Below are 12,555 nucleotides of genomic sequence, written 5' to 3' on the forward strand. Positions count from 1 at the left end.
AAAAAAAAAGGACGTTCCCGAAGAGTCAGTGAACTGCTTTCATAACATTAAATTTTATCATTTTTCTTGGGAAGTGGGGTGTATGACAGACATTAGAGAAAAGTGGTCCTTCCTTCTTTGCTGTTCATTCGCATAACTTCCGCCTGCATCCTTGTCGCAAAAGAAAAATCGAATATGCGCAGAGTGTCGGCGCTGACTTGCTGTGTCCTGACAATGTGTTTATTGATTTATTCCTATACGTATGCTCCGTCGTCTATAGAACACTCTCTTTAGTTGAGGGCTGATCGTTTGCCAATGCTGTGGTTACTGTCAATGCTTGTTCGCGTCATTGTGTCATTAGTCGTTGTGCGATCGGCCCTTTAAATGAAGAAAGATCTTAGGAGCCTGGTCGCGCAGCACATCAGCCCAGAAAGCCACACGAGCCCTCCTGTGGCAGTTGAAAGCAACTTCATTGAGCGACCGCCTGTGAAACACGGCACTGTGCGTGTGTCGTGAAATGTGTCTATCCTTCTCTCTCTCTCTTTTATTCCCTTATTCCCCCTCCTCATGTGTAGGGTAGCAAACTGGACGCATGGTCTAGTTAACCTCCCTACCTTTCCTACATTCCTTCTCTCTCTCTCCAGTCGTTGTGCCTGGATAGTGCATTTTACCAAACGAAGTACTAAAAAAAACACCCACTAACTGTTACTCAGTTTACAATAACGCCATTTTTACTGTACCTTTTCTTTTTCGCAGTACATACGTCGGCGCTTCAACAGTGCGATATCATTGACCGCATGTGCCATATACATCTTTTTTACGGTAAGTGCAGTGAACATTCTAGCGAGCATAATCTCACTTCGTAAGGTGAGTTCTAACGATCGAGGTGAGTTCTAACAAAATCAATGCGCGCGTGATAAAAGTGCCGACGCAGTCATGTTTTCTAGATCTTTTTCCTCATTTTCTTTCGCCTGTGAAGTTATCATGGCAAGCACTGGGCATAGCTTTCTTCAACGGTTGTCTGATTATAAGTCAGACCGCTGATACGGATATTGGGCGCATACAGGACATGACGCAAAAACGTATACAGTCTCGATTACTCAAACCAAGAGCCTGGCAAAGCTGTGCTCGTTGGAGCTGGTGTGTGTCTAAATTGTATGAGCCTCCATGTCCGTGTCTGTATTCCGCTCTGTTCTACTGACAACGAGATTCGCGCAGTCGTAAGTGCGAAAAAAAATTGTGGAAGATAATCGTACGAATTGCTCTCATGCGATGCGGTCAGCAACTATCTACCTATGTCGCATATTTTGACTTTGAGCCAAGCACAACGAGAGGGGGATTAACTCCTTCGTGTAAATTGAGTAGAAATCACATACAACGCATGCTGCCAACAGTGGCAGATGAGCGCGATAAATGGATTAAGGTGCACATTAAAGAAACCCAGGTGGTCAAAATTTTGGGAGTTCTCCACTACGGCGTCCCTCATAATCATATCGTGCTTTTGGGACGTAAACCCTAACAAGTATTAGAGTATAAATGTGTTAAGGAGACGACCACGAGATCACTCAGACGCAGGCGGCTAGATAGATAGATAGAATTTGTGGAGCATCAATATACATAGAAAGACGGATTAACAGCGAAGTTGATTGGAGTTTCTGTTGTGGACGCCTGTCCAATCGTTTCTGTGGCACGAGTGACAGCAAACAGTGAGGTTCTTCCTAGACATCGTCTTTAGACGCATTGTGTGCTTTTTCTACCATTCCTCCCCTTCCACAAATCTCATCAGTGACCATCGGTCCTGCCTTTCCATAATAAAAGAATCTATCTATCTATCTATCTATCTATCTATCTATCTATCTATCTATCTATCTATCTATCTATCTATCTATCTATCTATCTATCTATCTATCTATCTATCTATCTATCTGTCTGTCTGTCTGTCTGTCTGTCTGTCTGTCTGTCTGTCTGTCTGTCTGTCTGTCTGTCTGTCTGTCTGTCTGTCTGTCTGTCTGTCTGTCTGTCTGTCTGTCTGTCTGTCTGTCTGTCTGTCTGTCTGTCTGTCTGTCTGTCTGTCTGTCTGTCTGTCTGTCTGTCTGTCTGTCTGTCTGTCTGTCTGTCTGTCTGTCTGTCTGTCTGTCTGTCTGTCGTCTGTCTGTCTGTCTGTCTGTCTGTCTGTCTGTCTGTCTGTCTGTCTGTCTGTCTGTCTGTCTGTGCCAGTCCCGCTTTAGCTTCAGTACTCGCGTTGATCCTGTCGACGCCTCTCCGCCTTTTCAGCTTTTTTCTGCGGCGTGTACGCACTGCGCCGTATCGGTGTGTTTTTCTGTGTTCTTTTTGTCTCCCTGTGCATGGCTTGCCAGCTGTGTCGCCTCCGTTTTCTATCTACTTTTTTTGTCTACCTAAGCGCGCTCCACCACCTGCGTCGTCTTCATTTTTGTCTAAATTTGTCTGTCTGCCTGAGCACGCTCTGCCAGATGCACCGTCGTCATTTTCTAGATATCATCATCATCGTCATCAGCCTGTCTACGCCCACTGCAGGGCAAAGGCCTCTCCCATGTTCCGCCAATCAACCCGGTCCTGTGCTTTCTGCTGCCACGTAATACCTGCAAACTTCTCAATCTCATCTTCTTGATTTCAACTATGATGTCCTTAACCCCCGTTTGTTCCCTGACCCACTCTGCTCTCTTCCTGTCTCTTAAGGTTACACCTATCATTTTCCTTTCCATCGCTCGCTGCGTCGTCCTCAATTTAAGTTGAACCCTCTTTGTAAGTCTCCACGTTTCTGCTCCGTAGGTAAGTACCGGTAAGATGCAGCTGTTATATACCTTCCTCTAGATATCAATCCATCTTTATTCTTTATTTATATCTCTGGAATGAGCGAATGCGGTCCTTGGTGGAGGAATGTGTGGCCCCGGCTATCTCCACTACTTGGGGCTGATTGCCACACGGGATTCCGCCAGGCGACCCGGCGCTGAGGAACTCGGGCATCGAGGCGTTTCAAGTGGTGGTGTTTGTCTCAGGCACAGCCGTGCAAGCCGGTACACGGAAGCGACAGTGAAGTGTCGTGACGAGGCAGGATGAGTGACGAGTCGATGGTGTCCGGCATGTCGACCGGCGATGCCGGAGGTGGTTTACACAGTGCGGCTGACGCTGAAGGACAGATGATGAGATTGAGAGCAAGAACCCAAGCAATTTAATGGCGCCCCGCAACATCTTTCCGAGTAATTAAATGACACCACTATCGAAGTTTACTGCTTCACGAATCGATCGCCGCAAAGTGTTTCTCAATTCTTACAGTATGAGCGGTGTTTCGTCCCAGCGAGCATGCTGAAAGCTACACAAGGGCGGATGACAATGGGCAGGAATCTGCGTCCGTACGTCGGCGCATGTCATGGCCTTGAGCACTTTCATTTATGTTTAATTTGAACGTGCGCCTCACTTTTAGTGTGATCAGGATTTCGCTATACATCTCTGGAATGGGGAGCGCAAAAACAAGGACACGAGAAGAAGTACGACACCACAGAGCGCCAAATTGCCCAAATGTCATTTCTTCTACAGGAACTCGTTACTTTAGAGCGCGGCGCGGGAATGTCGTGGCACTACGACACGGGACCGCGGTAACCATTGTAGGGTTTCGGAGCTGGCGGCTAGCCCGGAACCCCTCAGGGAAGGCACCGAGACAGACCAGCGGCCATCTTTATGCTGCCGATGCCCGGCCGCTACTGTTCGTCAGCGACCGCTTGCTTGCTTGCTTGCTTGCTTGCTTGCTTGTACCTCTGTACTGGCTCTTACCCACTACGGGGGATTGGCCAAGAAGCCGGCGGTTATTGTAAATGAAAAATTGCTGAGCGCGAGCCGCGAGCGCGCCATCATTCCTCGTTCTCTTTTCAGTCGGCGCGCTCGTAGCCGCCGAGTGCTCCCATACTATCAAGCTCACGACGCTCAAATCAGCTGATGACCATGTGCATGTGCTTTTCAGTAAGCGATGCAGTGGATTCGATGTAAATGACATTATTTGCATAGGAAAGAGCGAGCGAATTCTACAGGGTCTGTAAAGAAGTATCGGGAACAATTTTTTCCTGACGTGACTAGACGTCGCAGTGCGCTCGCGACGCGCACGCGCTGTGATGGGATAAGTGACCTTCAATAGGCGCCAAGTGCCAGTCGCCTGTGGGTATTCAATCAGGCTAGATCGTGTCCTTAGTGGACCGTTGTCGAGTGACTCGGTGCAAGCGCATAACGCAGCAAACGATTGAACAGCGGTACGATTGAACAACTTTTGGGTTAGCCTGACGATACCTGACTACCGAACGATAAACGACATCGCGACGTTTCCCGAACGCCTTACAGCCGTTAGTTGGCACCAGCAGGCTTTTTCCTATTCCCGAAAGTGAAATCCACCCTCAAGGAACACCACCATGAGAGCTATGTGTCGTCAAGGAAGCTTGTACGTGTGCCCTTAAAAGACCTTCCGAAATCCGCCTACTGGGGAGCCTTTGAGTCGGGGAACAGCCGCCGGCAAAAGTGTGTCGATGCTGAAGGAATGCACTTTGAAGACTTCTGAGGCATTATACCAATATCTCTAATCAATTTGTTTTTCTGGAACTTCTACCGATACTCTTTTACAAACCCTGTAGCCGAGCTTGAAATTTAATTGTAAACTCCATGCCGCGTGCTGAGCTACAATATTCGGCTCACGTGTTCGCGGGAGCTTCCACTACCAAATGGCAGTGTTTGTCTGACCATATTAAAAGTGTTTCAGGGCCCCTTGAAAGTCTCCGGGAGAACGGAAATGACGACAAAAAAATTGGCCGCGTATCTGCGTGCTTCGCTGCAAATGTCGTCTAAAGACGATAGAAGAGGCGCTGCGTGAGATATGGACGCCATCTGGCAATACGTCGGAAACATGAGTGCTGTGTTGCGGGCTGGTAGTCCCGGCGCAGCAGCAGGCGAAGACCGGCGGTGACCAACGCGACCGGCGGGGACGCCAGCCAGCCCAAACACGTGGTTTGGCGCGAAGCGCTGAAGCAGAAGAAACGTCCGCACTCAACGAGTACTCTCCACACACTCTTTTATTTACACGTCGCCTGGGTAAAACAGGAATGCCAGAGCGGCGCCCCATGGCATTCGTACAGTGCAATACAGAACCGAAACCGAAACACAACAATGAGCTCGTGCAGAAGGCACGGAGGAAGGCAAGTTTCAGCGCAGCTTAAGAAACTAGGGTCTTTAGAATTATGTATGTATGCACTTTCTATTAAAGGAACGCACCACCTAATGCATACCTAGTGATGTTGCGCCTCAGATATGCGTAATGTTTGCTTTTTGATCGACAATGCACACAAGTATGAAACGAGTCACGCGTTCAAGATGGCTGGCCCTTGGGCAAGTGGTTCAACTTTGGCCGAGTGACTGAATCGAGTGACGTGCCGACAAACAGAAAGACAGACAGACCAAAATTTCTCCGTTTAAGTATCCCAAGAAAGACTATCGTCCTTAAAAACCGTTTCGTAAACCTAATCGCCATGGAGGAAGCCAGAGAAGGAGCAGTAAAGGAATGAGACGAGTGGCAATGGGAAGGAGGAGGGAGGCATCGGCAGAAGTGGGCCGGTCGATAATGACGAAGGAGAAGGATTCGTACGGTGACAGTCGGGTGAAGGCAGATGGAGTTTAAGAGACGCAACGGATGTCGAGGACGAGGAAGGGACGAACACTGTTTGAGAGTTTGAGAATTGGGGACCCAAGACGCTGGGCCCCCAAGCTGCGTTGGGCAGCCTGCTCTTGCGTTCGGATGATCAGCAGAGTTTGAGAATTGGGGCCAACGCAGGCTGCGTTGGGTCAAGCGCACGGAGCGCCACGCGTGACGAAATTTAAAATCATGGGAGACGCGGGCCATACTGCGCCGTGGCCCGCGCTGCGTCTGTGTCTTCTCGCTGGTGACCCAAGACGCCTTGGGGCCGCACGCTAGTTTTCAATTTTTGCGTCTCGGGTTAACGCGAGCGCAAGAGCCCAAGAGTGGCTTGGGTTCTGCGCATGCGCCCGCGTGGCTCGCAAGCTTCTTGGGCCCCCAGCTCCTTGGGGCCCCAATTCTCAAGGAGTGATGGCTGGAAGTTGCACGAAATAGGCATGTCTGTCGGTCTAGTCCTATGGTAGTAGCATCGAGCTGCTGTGTTGGACAGATATTTGATTCTTTTATCCGATACTGTGGTGGCACTTTCTGTGATATTATGACCGTTCAGCGTCACCAGCAGCGGCGACTGTCATGAAAACCCGACGGTTCTCACAAATAAAAATCCGCTTTTAAGATATACCACGCGTCCTCAGGTGTTAGCAATGTAATGCTGTGAACAGAAAACGTTCCGTTTAATTAATGATCGTGTGTACCCAAGAAGTGGTTGTCGGTGCCTTTGCCACATAGGCTTGTTAGATATGTGACAAGTGCGTGTTTGTGCTTCCTGCAGCAAAGCATCGGTGCAATCTCTATTTACGCAGCATCATTGGTACTTGAAACAGGTATAGTAAAAAAATTTTCTTGACTATGTAGATTGCAAACGATGTAGCTTATAAGAGAGGAGCTGAAAAATTACTCTTAAACAAATAAGGCATGGAAGTGGTCCCGCACACAGTTGGCCTACCAAAAACTGTGTAGAAAAAGAACGCTTTCATATATTCGAAGTCTATAAGCACTCCATATTAACGATACAATGTAATTTTATTTCATTATCTCCACTGCACGACACAAGTAATCGAGTGAGCGAAGAAAAGGAAAGTATGGTGAATGCCATAAGTGCTATGTACGTTCAGTAAAATGAATTATAATCTAGACATACGGAAGTCTGAATAACAGTGACGATAGAAATATAGGCTAGCGATGCCCTTCTCTTATTCACTTGTGTATAGAACATTCGGAATATGATGTTGGGTGACCAGACCGAACGCCACATGAGCAATATTTAAAAAAAAAGCGGCAAACAACACGCAATAGACCTCATTTATTGGAACCAATTTTCGGAAAAACTAGTGCATTTAAATATAGTTTTTGCCCCAGAACTATAGGGGACTGGAATACACTTCCAGATTCAGTAAAAAATGTCGTCAAATTTCGTCCACTCTGGAAGAGCATATTAGATGCGAAGTATCTTAAGGTGGAGCTCAATCCGGTGGTGGTGGTGGTGGTGTGCGGCGTGACCGCCCTTACTGCGCATGCGCATACCCTCTCCACACACCTCCTCTCCCCTCCCCATCTCCATTCACCCTCTCCCCTTCCCCTCTCCACATACCCTCTCCCCTCCCCCTCTCCCTTACCGCTCTCCACTTCCCCTCTCCCCTCCCCCTTTCCACTCTTCCTCTGAAACGCGGGCTGGACATACCGAAATTCTCTCCTGCGCATCGCCGCGATGAGCTCGAGCGCATGCGCTCCCCTCCCCTTCTCTCTCCTCTCCTACGCTGCCCCCCTCTCGCCCGCCTGTCGACCGCGTTCCCCGCTCGCCCTGTAAGAATTAACGGCCAGGCTAGATGGAAGATACGACACGCGTAGCGTGCCTCTTCGCGTTCCACGACGCGAGGTCGGTAGCATGCTCAATGAACGCCAACGGAACGCGATCGTGCAAGTGCTCCGGCTTCGCATCACCTCATGGTCCCCTTTAGCGGGAGATGGTGTAATTTTTATTTGTTAGGTTGGAGGTTTTTTTCCTGCTGAGATTGTTTCGTTTTGCTATAGGGAGTGTCATTATTATTACACCGCCATTGTGTTTTGTTGATGTTATTGTTCAGCCTTTATTGCATTGTATAATACGGCAATGCTATCAATTAGTCATTGACTGCTCCATTGCATGCGCTAAACTGTGCTTGTATTTTTTATGTGTACTGCCCCTCCTCCTTGGGCCGAATTGACCTGCAGTATATTTAAATAAATAAATAAATAAATAAATAAATAAATAAATAAATAAAAATTCCTGTTTATTTCTGGCACAAGTCTGCATTCTCATGCAGTCTTAAAGGCACAACAAAATCATTTAAAAACTGTGGTACCATGCACCGCAGTATAGACTATATTTTAATAAAAGCATCCGGTGCGTTTGCTACGCCTCAAATGTGCTCAATGTACTAAAAGCCACAGAGTAATGGCTCACGATCGATGCCGTAGAATTGTATATCCTGGCTACAATAACTCGCATAAAAACTGCGCTTGTTCTGTTGGGTCAGCATATCCAGTCGTATTGACACGCTACAGAAATAAGAAATCAGGTACGATTAAGTTCTCATCTTTCAAGAGCACTCCTGTTGAAAGGAAAAGTCGCAGCTTCAGAAATTGCAGCTTTGTGTTTATCCGCTGACGACGCGTGGTGTTAACCGCTCCCAAGTTCCACGTGGTGATTTTTCTGCGCAACACAGGTTGAGGCGCTGTTCGGCGCCCCACCCCCTTCCTTTTTTTTTTGCTCTACATAGCAAGTATGTATTTTAATCAATTGCATTCGAATAAATTGCAAACATTGTATTTATGTTTTTTCTTCGCGCGTTTTTCGGAGGTTGAAATGCTAATACCCGGTTATCACCAACAATAGCTTGTTGTTACCTGTGATGGCCATGATTAGAAAGCAATCGAAGGAAATGCATTATACGCGGCCTTTGATGAAACATTGAGTCAGTGTTATATGTTTCTGTTACTGCATTTTCTTCTACAAGTGTAAAAGAACTAATCCTTTTACTTTCAAACTTATCAACCTTCGACACTCAATAGCTTACAAAAGCTGTTCAAATATCTTAGTCAAATGGTAAAACGCTCAAAGAAAGAAGTTTGTTACTATGTCGAGCTGACCGCTATCGAGCTGCGATCAGGTTATTATTGTAGCGGTCAGATACTGTAATTCGGCGGAACCAGAGATGTTTCCTACAATGAAATAATGCAGTTATAATGCGACTCACCGCTTCGACAAGCGGCTGTCGCTCATGCACGCCATCTGCTAAAGCCTCGTGATAAGGCACATAGATGCTAGTGTGTTTCACATTCAGAAGGATTTGTGCTAACTGACTTAAAAAACTACATTTATTTCAATGATAAAATAATCTAAACTGATCACTGTTCATGGGCATAATGCTTCTTTTCCGCATTTTAACACGTTCTGTCAATTAGCTGGGCTTAGTTCTTGCTGGTCTGATAATATAGCTACGTAGCATTGTGGTGGAGGCGCTGGTTGTTCCCTGTACCCATCACGAAGCTCCGCAACGGCCGTATCGTCGCGGGTCCGACCATGTCACAAGCTGAGGGAACATCGTCTTCACCGCCTGCCCCTCCCGTGGCTTCTACCTACGTAGTCCTACCTCCTGCTCGTGATCCTGGCGTATTTTCCGAACAGGATGGCGTTGACATTGACAAATGGATCAACCTGTATGAACGGATCAGCGCCAGCTATAGGTGGGACCCGACCCTAATGCTCGCCAACGTACTTTTCTACCTTGATGGCCCACCGCGGGTGTGGTTCGAGACGCACGAAGCAGACATTACGAGCTGGGAATCTTTCAAAGAGAAGATCCGCGACCTTTTTGGCAACACCGCTGGACGGCAGATGGCTGCGCGGAATCAACTGGCAACTCGAGCACAGACCTCTACCGAATCGTACGTCGCGTACATTCACGACGTCATCGCCCTTTGTCGCCAGGTTGATGAGCACATGCCTGAGTCGGAGAAGGTATCGCATGTGCTGAAAGGCATCGCAGACGATGCCTTCAACCTGCTTGTTTACACCAACGTTGCCACCGTCGACTCAATCATCAAAGAGTGCCGACGGTTTGAACAAGCCAAGAGCCGCCGTATAACTCAGAGATTTACGCGGCTTCCCAACACGGCCGCAACCTCATCTTGTGAAGCCGCTCGCCAGCCGCCCACCTATGACAACGTCACACGCATTGTTCGTCGGGAGATTGAAGCTGCCTGTCCTGCTCCCTTCCAACCACCAGTTTTCACAACACCCACCACTGAACCTTCACAGCCATCGGTGGCCTTCATTCAAGCTGTGGTCAGGCAGGAGTTTGCGAACCTCGGTCTTCCATCCGCATGTCCCCTGACTCGCCCTGCAGTACGGCCTTACTCCCCAGGCAACGCTCGCCGATCCTCTCCTACATTGCCCTTCCGCAACCCTACAGAATGGCGAACACCCGATGACCAGCCTATCTGCTTTTCCTGTCACCAGCCAGGGCACGTTTCTCGCTATTGCCGTCGCCGTTGGTCAATCCCACCACGCCAGACCTATCCTATCTACATGCGCCCTACCACTTCTATACGTTCAGCCGCTGCACCCTCCAATGTCTACTCGTCCTCTCACGAACCTCTCACCAATGACGCCACTTCGCCCGTTCGCCGCTACTCCCGCTCGCCGTCACCGCAACGCCGCCAATCCCGCTCTCCGCAGCCTCGACGCTTTTCCTCGGCGACTTTCTCTGGACGCTCGCAGCAGGAAAACTAGGTATTGCAGCTTATGGAGGTGAAGCTGCAATACCATCGACGCCTGCAAATCCTCTACTGACGCCCCTCCACACACCACAGCCTGCTTGAAGTAAAAGTCGACAATGTTCCTGTGACGGTCCTTGTTGACACAGGCGCGCACCTGTCTATTATGAGCGCCCCTCTACGTCGCCGTTTGCAGAAGATTATGACGCCGTCCACGACACAGGCAATACGTGTTGCCGATGGCGGTACTGTGGAAGTCATCGGAATGTGCACTGCTCGTGTCAGCATTGCCGGTCGTCACACCGTCGTCCTTTTCGCCGTTCTAGCTCGTTGCCCCATGGCCTCATACTTGGCCTTGATTTCCTTTCGGCACACTCGGCCTTAATTGATTGTTCTTCTGGCACACTCAGTCTCGATCTTCCTCTTCTCGCCGATACCTGTGAAAAGCCCGTCAGCCGCTTAAGCCCAACCACTTTTGTTCGCCTGCCACCTAGAGCAGTGACGCACGTTTGTTTGTCATCGACCCCTCCAGTTCCCGACGGCGACTACATCGTTACACCTATAACTGACGCACGACTGACGTGCAATATTACTGGGCCGCATACCATCGCCACTATAGTGGACAACTCCGTCTTCCTTCCGCTCCTCAATTTTGGCCTCATTCCCCAAGTGTTGCCCTACCAGATGTCGCTAGCCCAACTCACTGCTATAACCGACGACGATGACATCAACGTTGTCACCGTAACTGCTCCGGACCAAGCTGAAGTCTCACGGTTACCCGGTTCTGACGACGCCATTTTTCGAAACATGATTGGATCAGACCTTTCGGCTGATCAGGCCGACGCTCTCACCCAGGTTTTGGCCTCCTATAGTGACATTTTCGATATCCATGATCGTCCCTTGGGCCAGACTAAGATTGTCACTCACCGAATTAACACAGGTGACTCTGCGCCCATCCACCGTCGGCCTTACCGCGTGTCTGCATCAGAGCGAGCAGTGATTCAAAAAGAAGTGGCCAAAATGCTAGCGAAAAACATAATCGAACCATCGTCTAGCCCTTGGGCCTCCCCCGTGGTATTAGTAAAGAAGAAAGACGGCTCCTGGCGTTTCTGCATTGATTATCGGCACCTCAACAAAATTACCAAGAAAGACGTGTATCCTCTTCCACGTATTGACGACGCACTCGACTGTCTCCATGGCGCCACCTTCTTTTCATCTCTCGACCTCCGATCTGGCTACTGGCAAATTGCTGTAGACGACATGGATCGTGAGAAGACCGCCTTCGTTACCCCTGACGGCCTTTACCAATTCAAGGTCATGCCCTTCGGTCTTTGCAACGCTCCAGCAACCTTCGAGAGAATGATGGACACGCTGCTTCAAGGATTTAAATGGTCGACGTGCTTGTGTTACTTGGACGACGTGATCATCTTCCCACCCACCTTCGCCACACTCCTTGAACGCCTTTCGACCATTCTATCAATATTCCGACAAGCTGGCCTCCAGCTCAATTCCTCGAAGTGCCACTTCGGTCTTCGTCAAATTACTGTGTTGGGCCACCTCGTTGACGCTTCCGGTGTACGACCAGACCGGGCCAAAGTCCGCGCTGTAACGAACTTCCCCGTTCCTCGCTCTGTCCATGACGTTCGCAGTTTTGTGGGCCTGTGCTCGTACTTCCGCCGTTTCGTGAAAAACTTTGCGGCACTCGCACGCCCACTCACTGACCTTCTCAAACAAGACGTCCCGTTTTGTTGGGGTCCTCTCCAAGCTGACGCCTTTTCTCAGCTAATCACCGCTCTAACGACACCACCTATTCTTGCACATTTTGACCCAGACGCTCCTACAGAAGTGCGCACAGACGCTAGTGGTCACGGCATCGGTGCAGTATTGGCCCAAACTCAGCGGGGCACTGATCGTGTTATTGCGTACGCAAGTCGGCTCCTCTCGAAGTCTGAACGCAACTACTCTATAACAGAACGGGAATGCCTTGCCCTTGTCTGGGCGGTTTCAAAATTCCGCCCTTACTTATATGGCCGCCCATTCCGTGTCGTAACAGATCATCACGCGCTCTGTTGGCTTTCTTCACTGAAGTACCCTACTGGACGACTTGGCCGGTGGGCGCTGCGTCATCAGGA

The 12,555-nt window shown here is 49.2% G+C and overlaps 1 protein-coding gene across 1 annotated transcript in view; it reads left to right on the forward strand.

Moving 5' to 3' along the window:
- The window catches only part of LOC119399384 (sodium-coupled monocarboxylate transporter 1), an 86,963-nt gene that overhangs the window by 20,023 nt on the left and 54,385 nt on the right, over nt 1-12,555 (forward strand). The window contains exons 4-5 of the mRNA XM_037666199.2: nt 736-801; nt 6,438-6,489. Of these exons, the coding sequence (XP_037522127.1) occupies nt 736-801; nt 6,438-6,489 (118 nt within the window). The remainder of the gene's footprint in view (nt 1-735; nt 802-6,437; nt 6,490-12,555) is intronic.

Source organism: Rhipicephalus sanguineus, chromosome 7 (genome assembly GCF_013339695.2).
Source record: "Rhipicephalus sanguineus isolate Rsan-2018 chromosome 7, BIME_Rsan_1.4, whole genome shotgun sequence".
Classification (NCBI taxonomy): domain Eukaryota; kingdom Metazoa; phylum Arthropoda; class Arachnida; order Ixodida; family Ixodidae; genus Rhipicephalus; species Rhipicephalus sanguineus.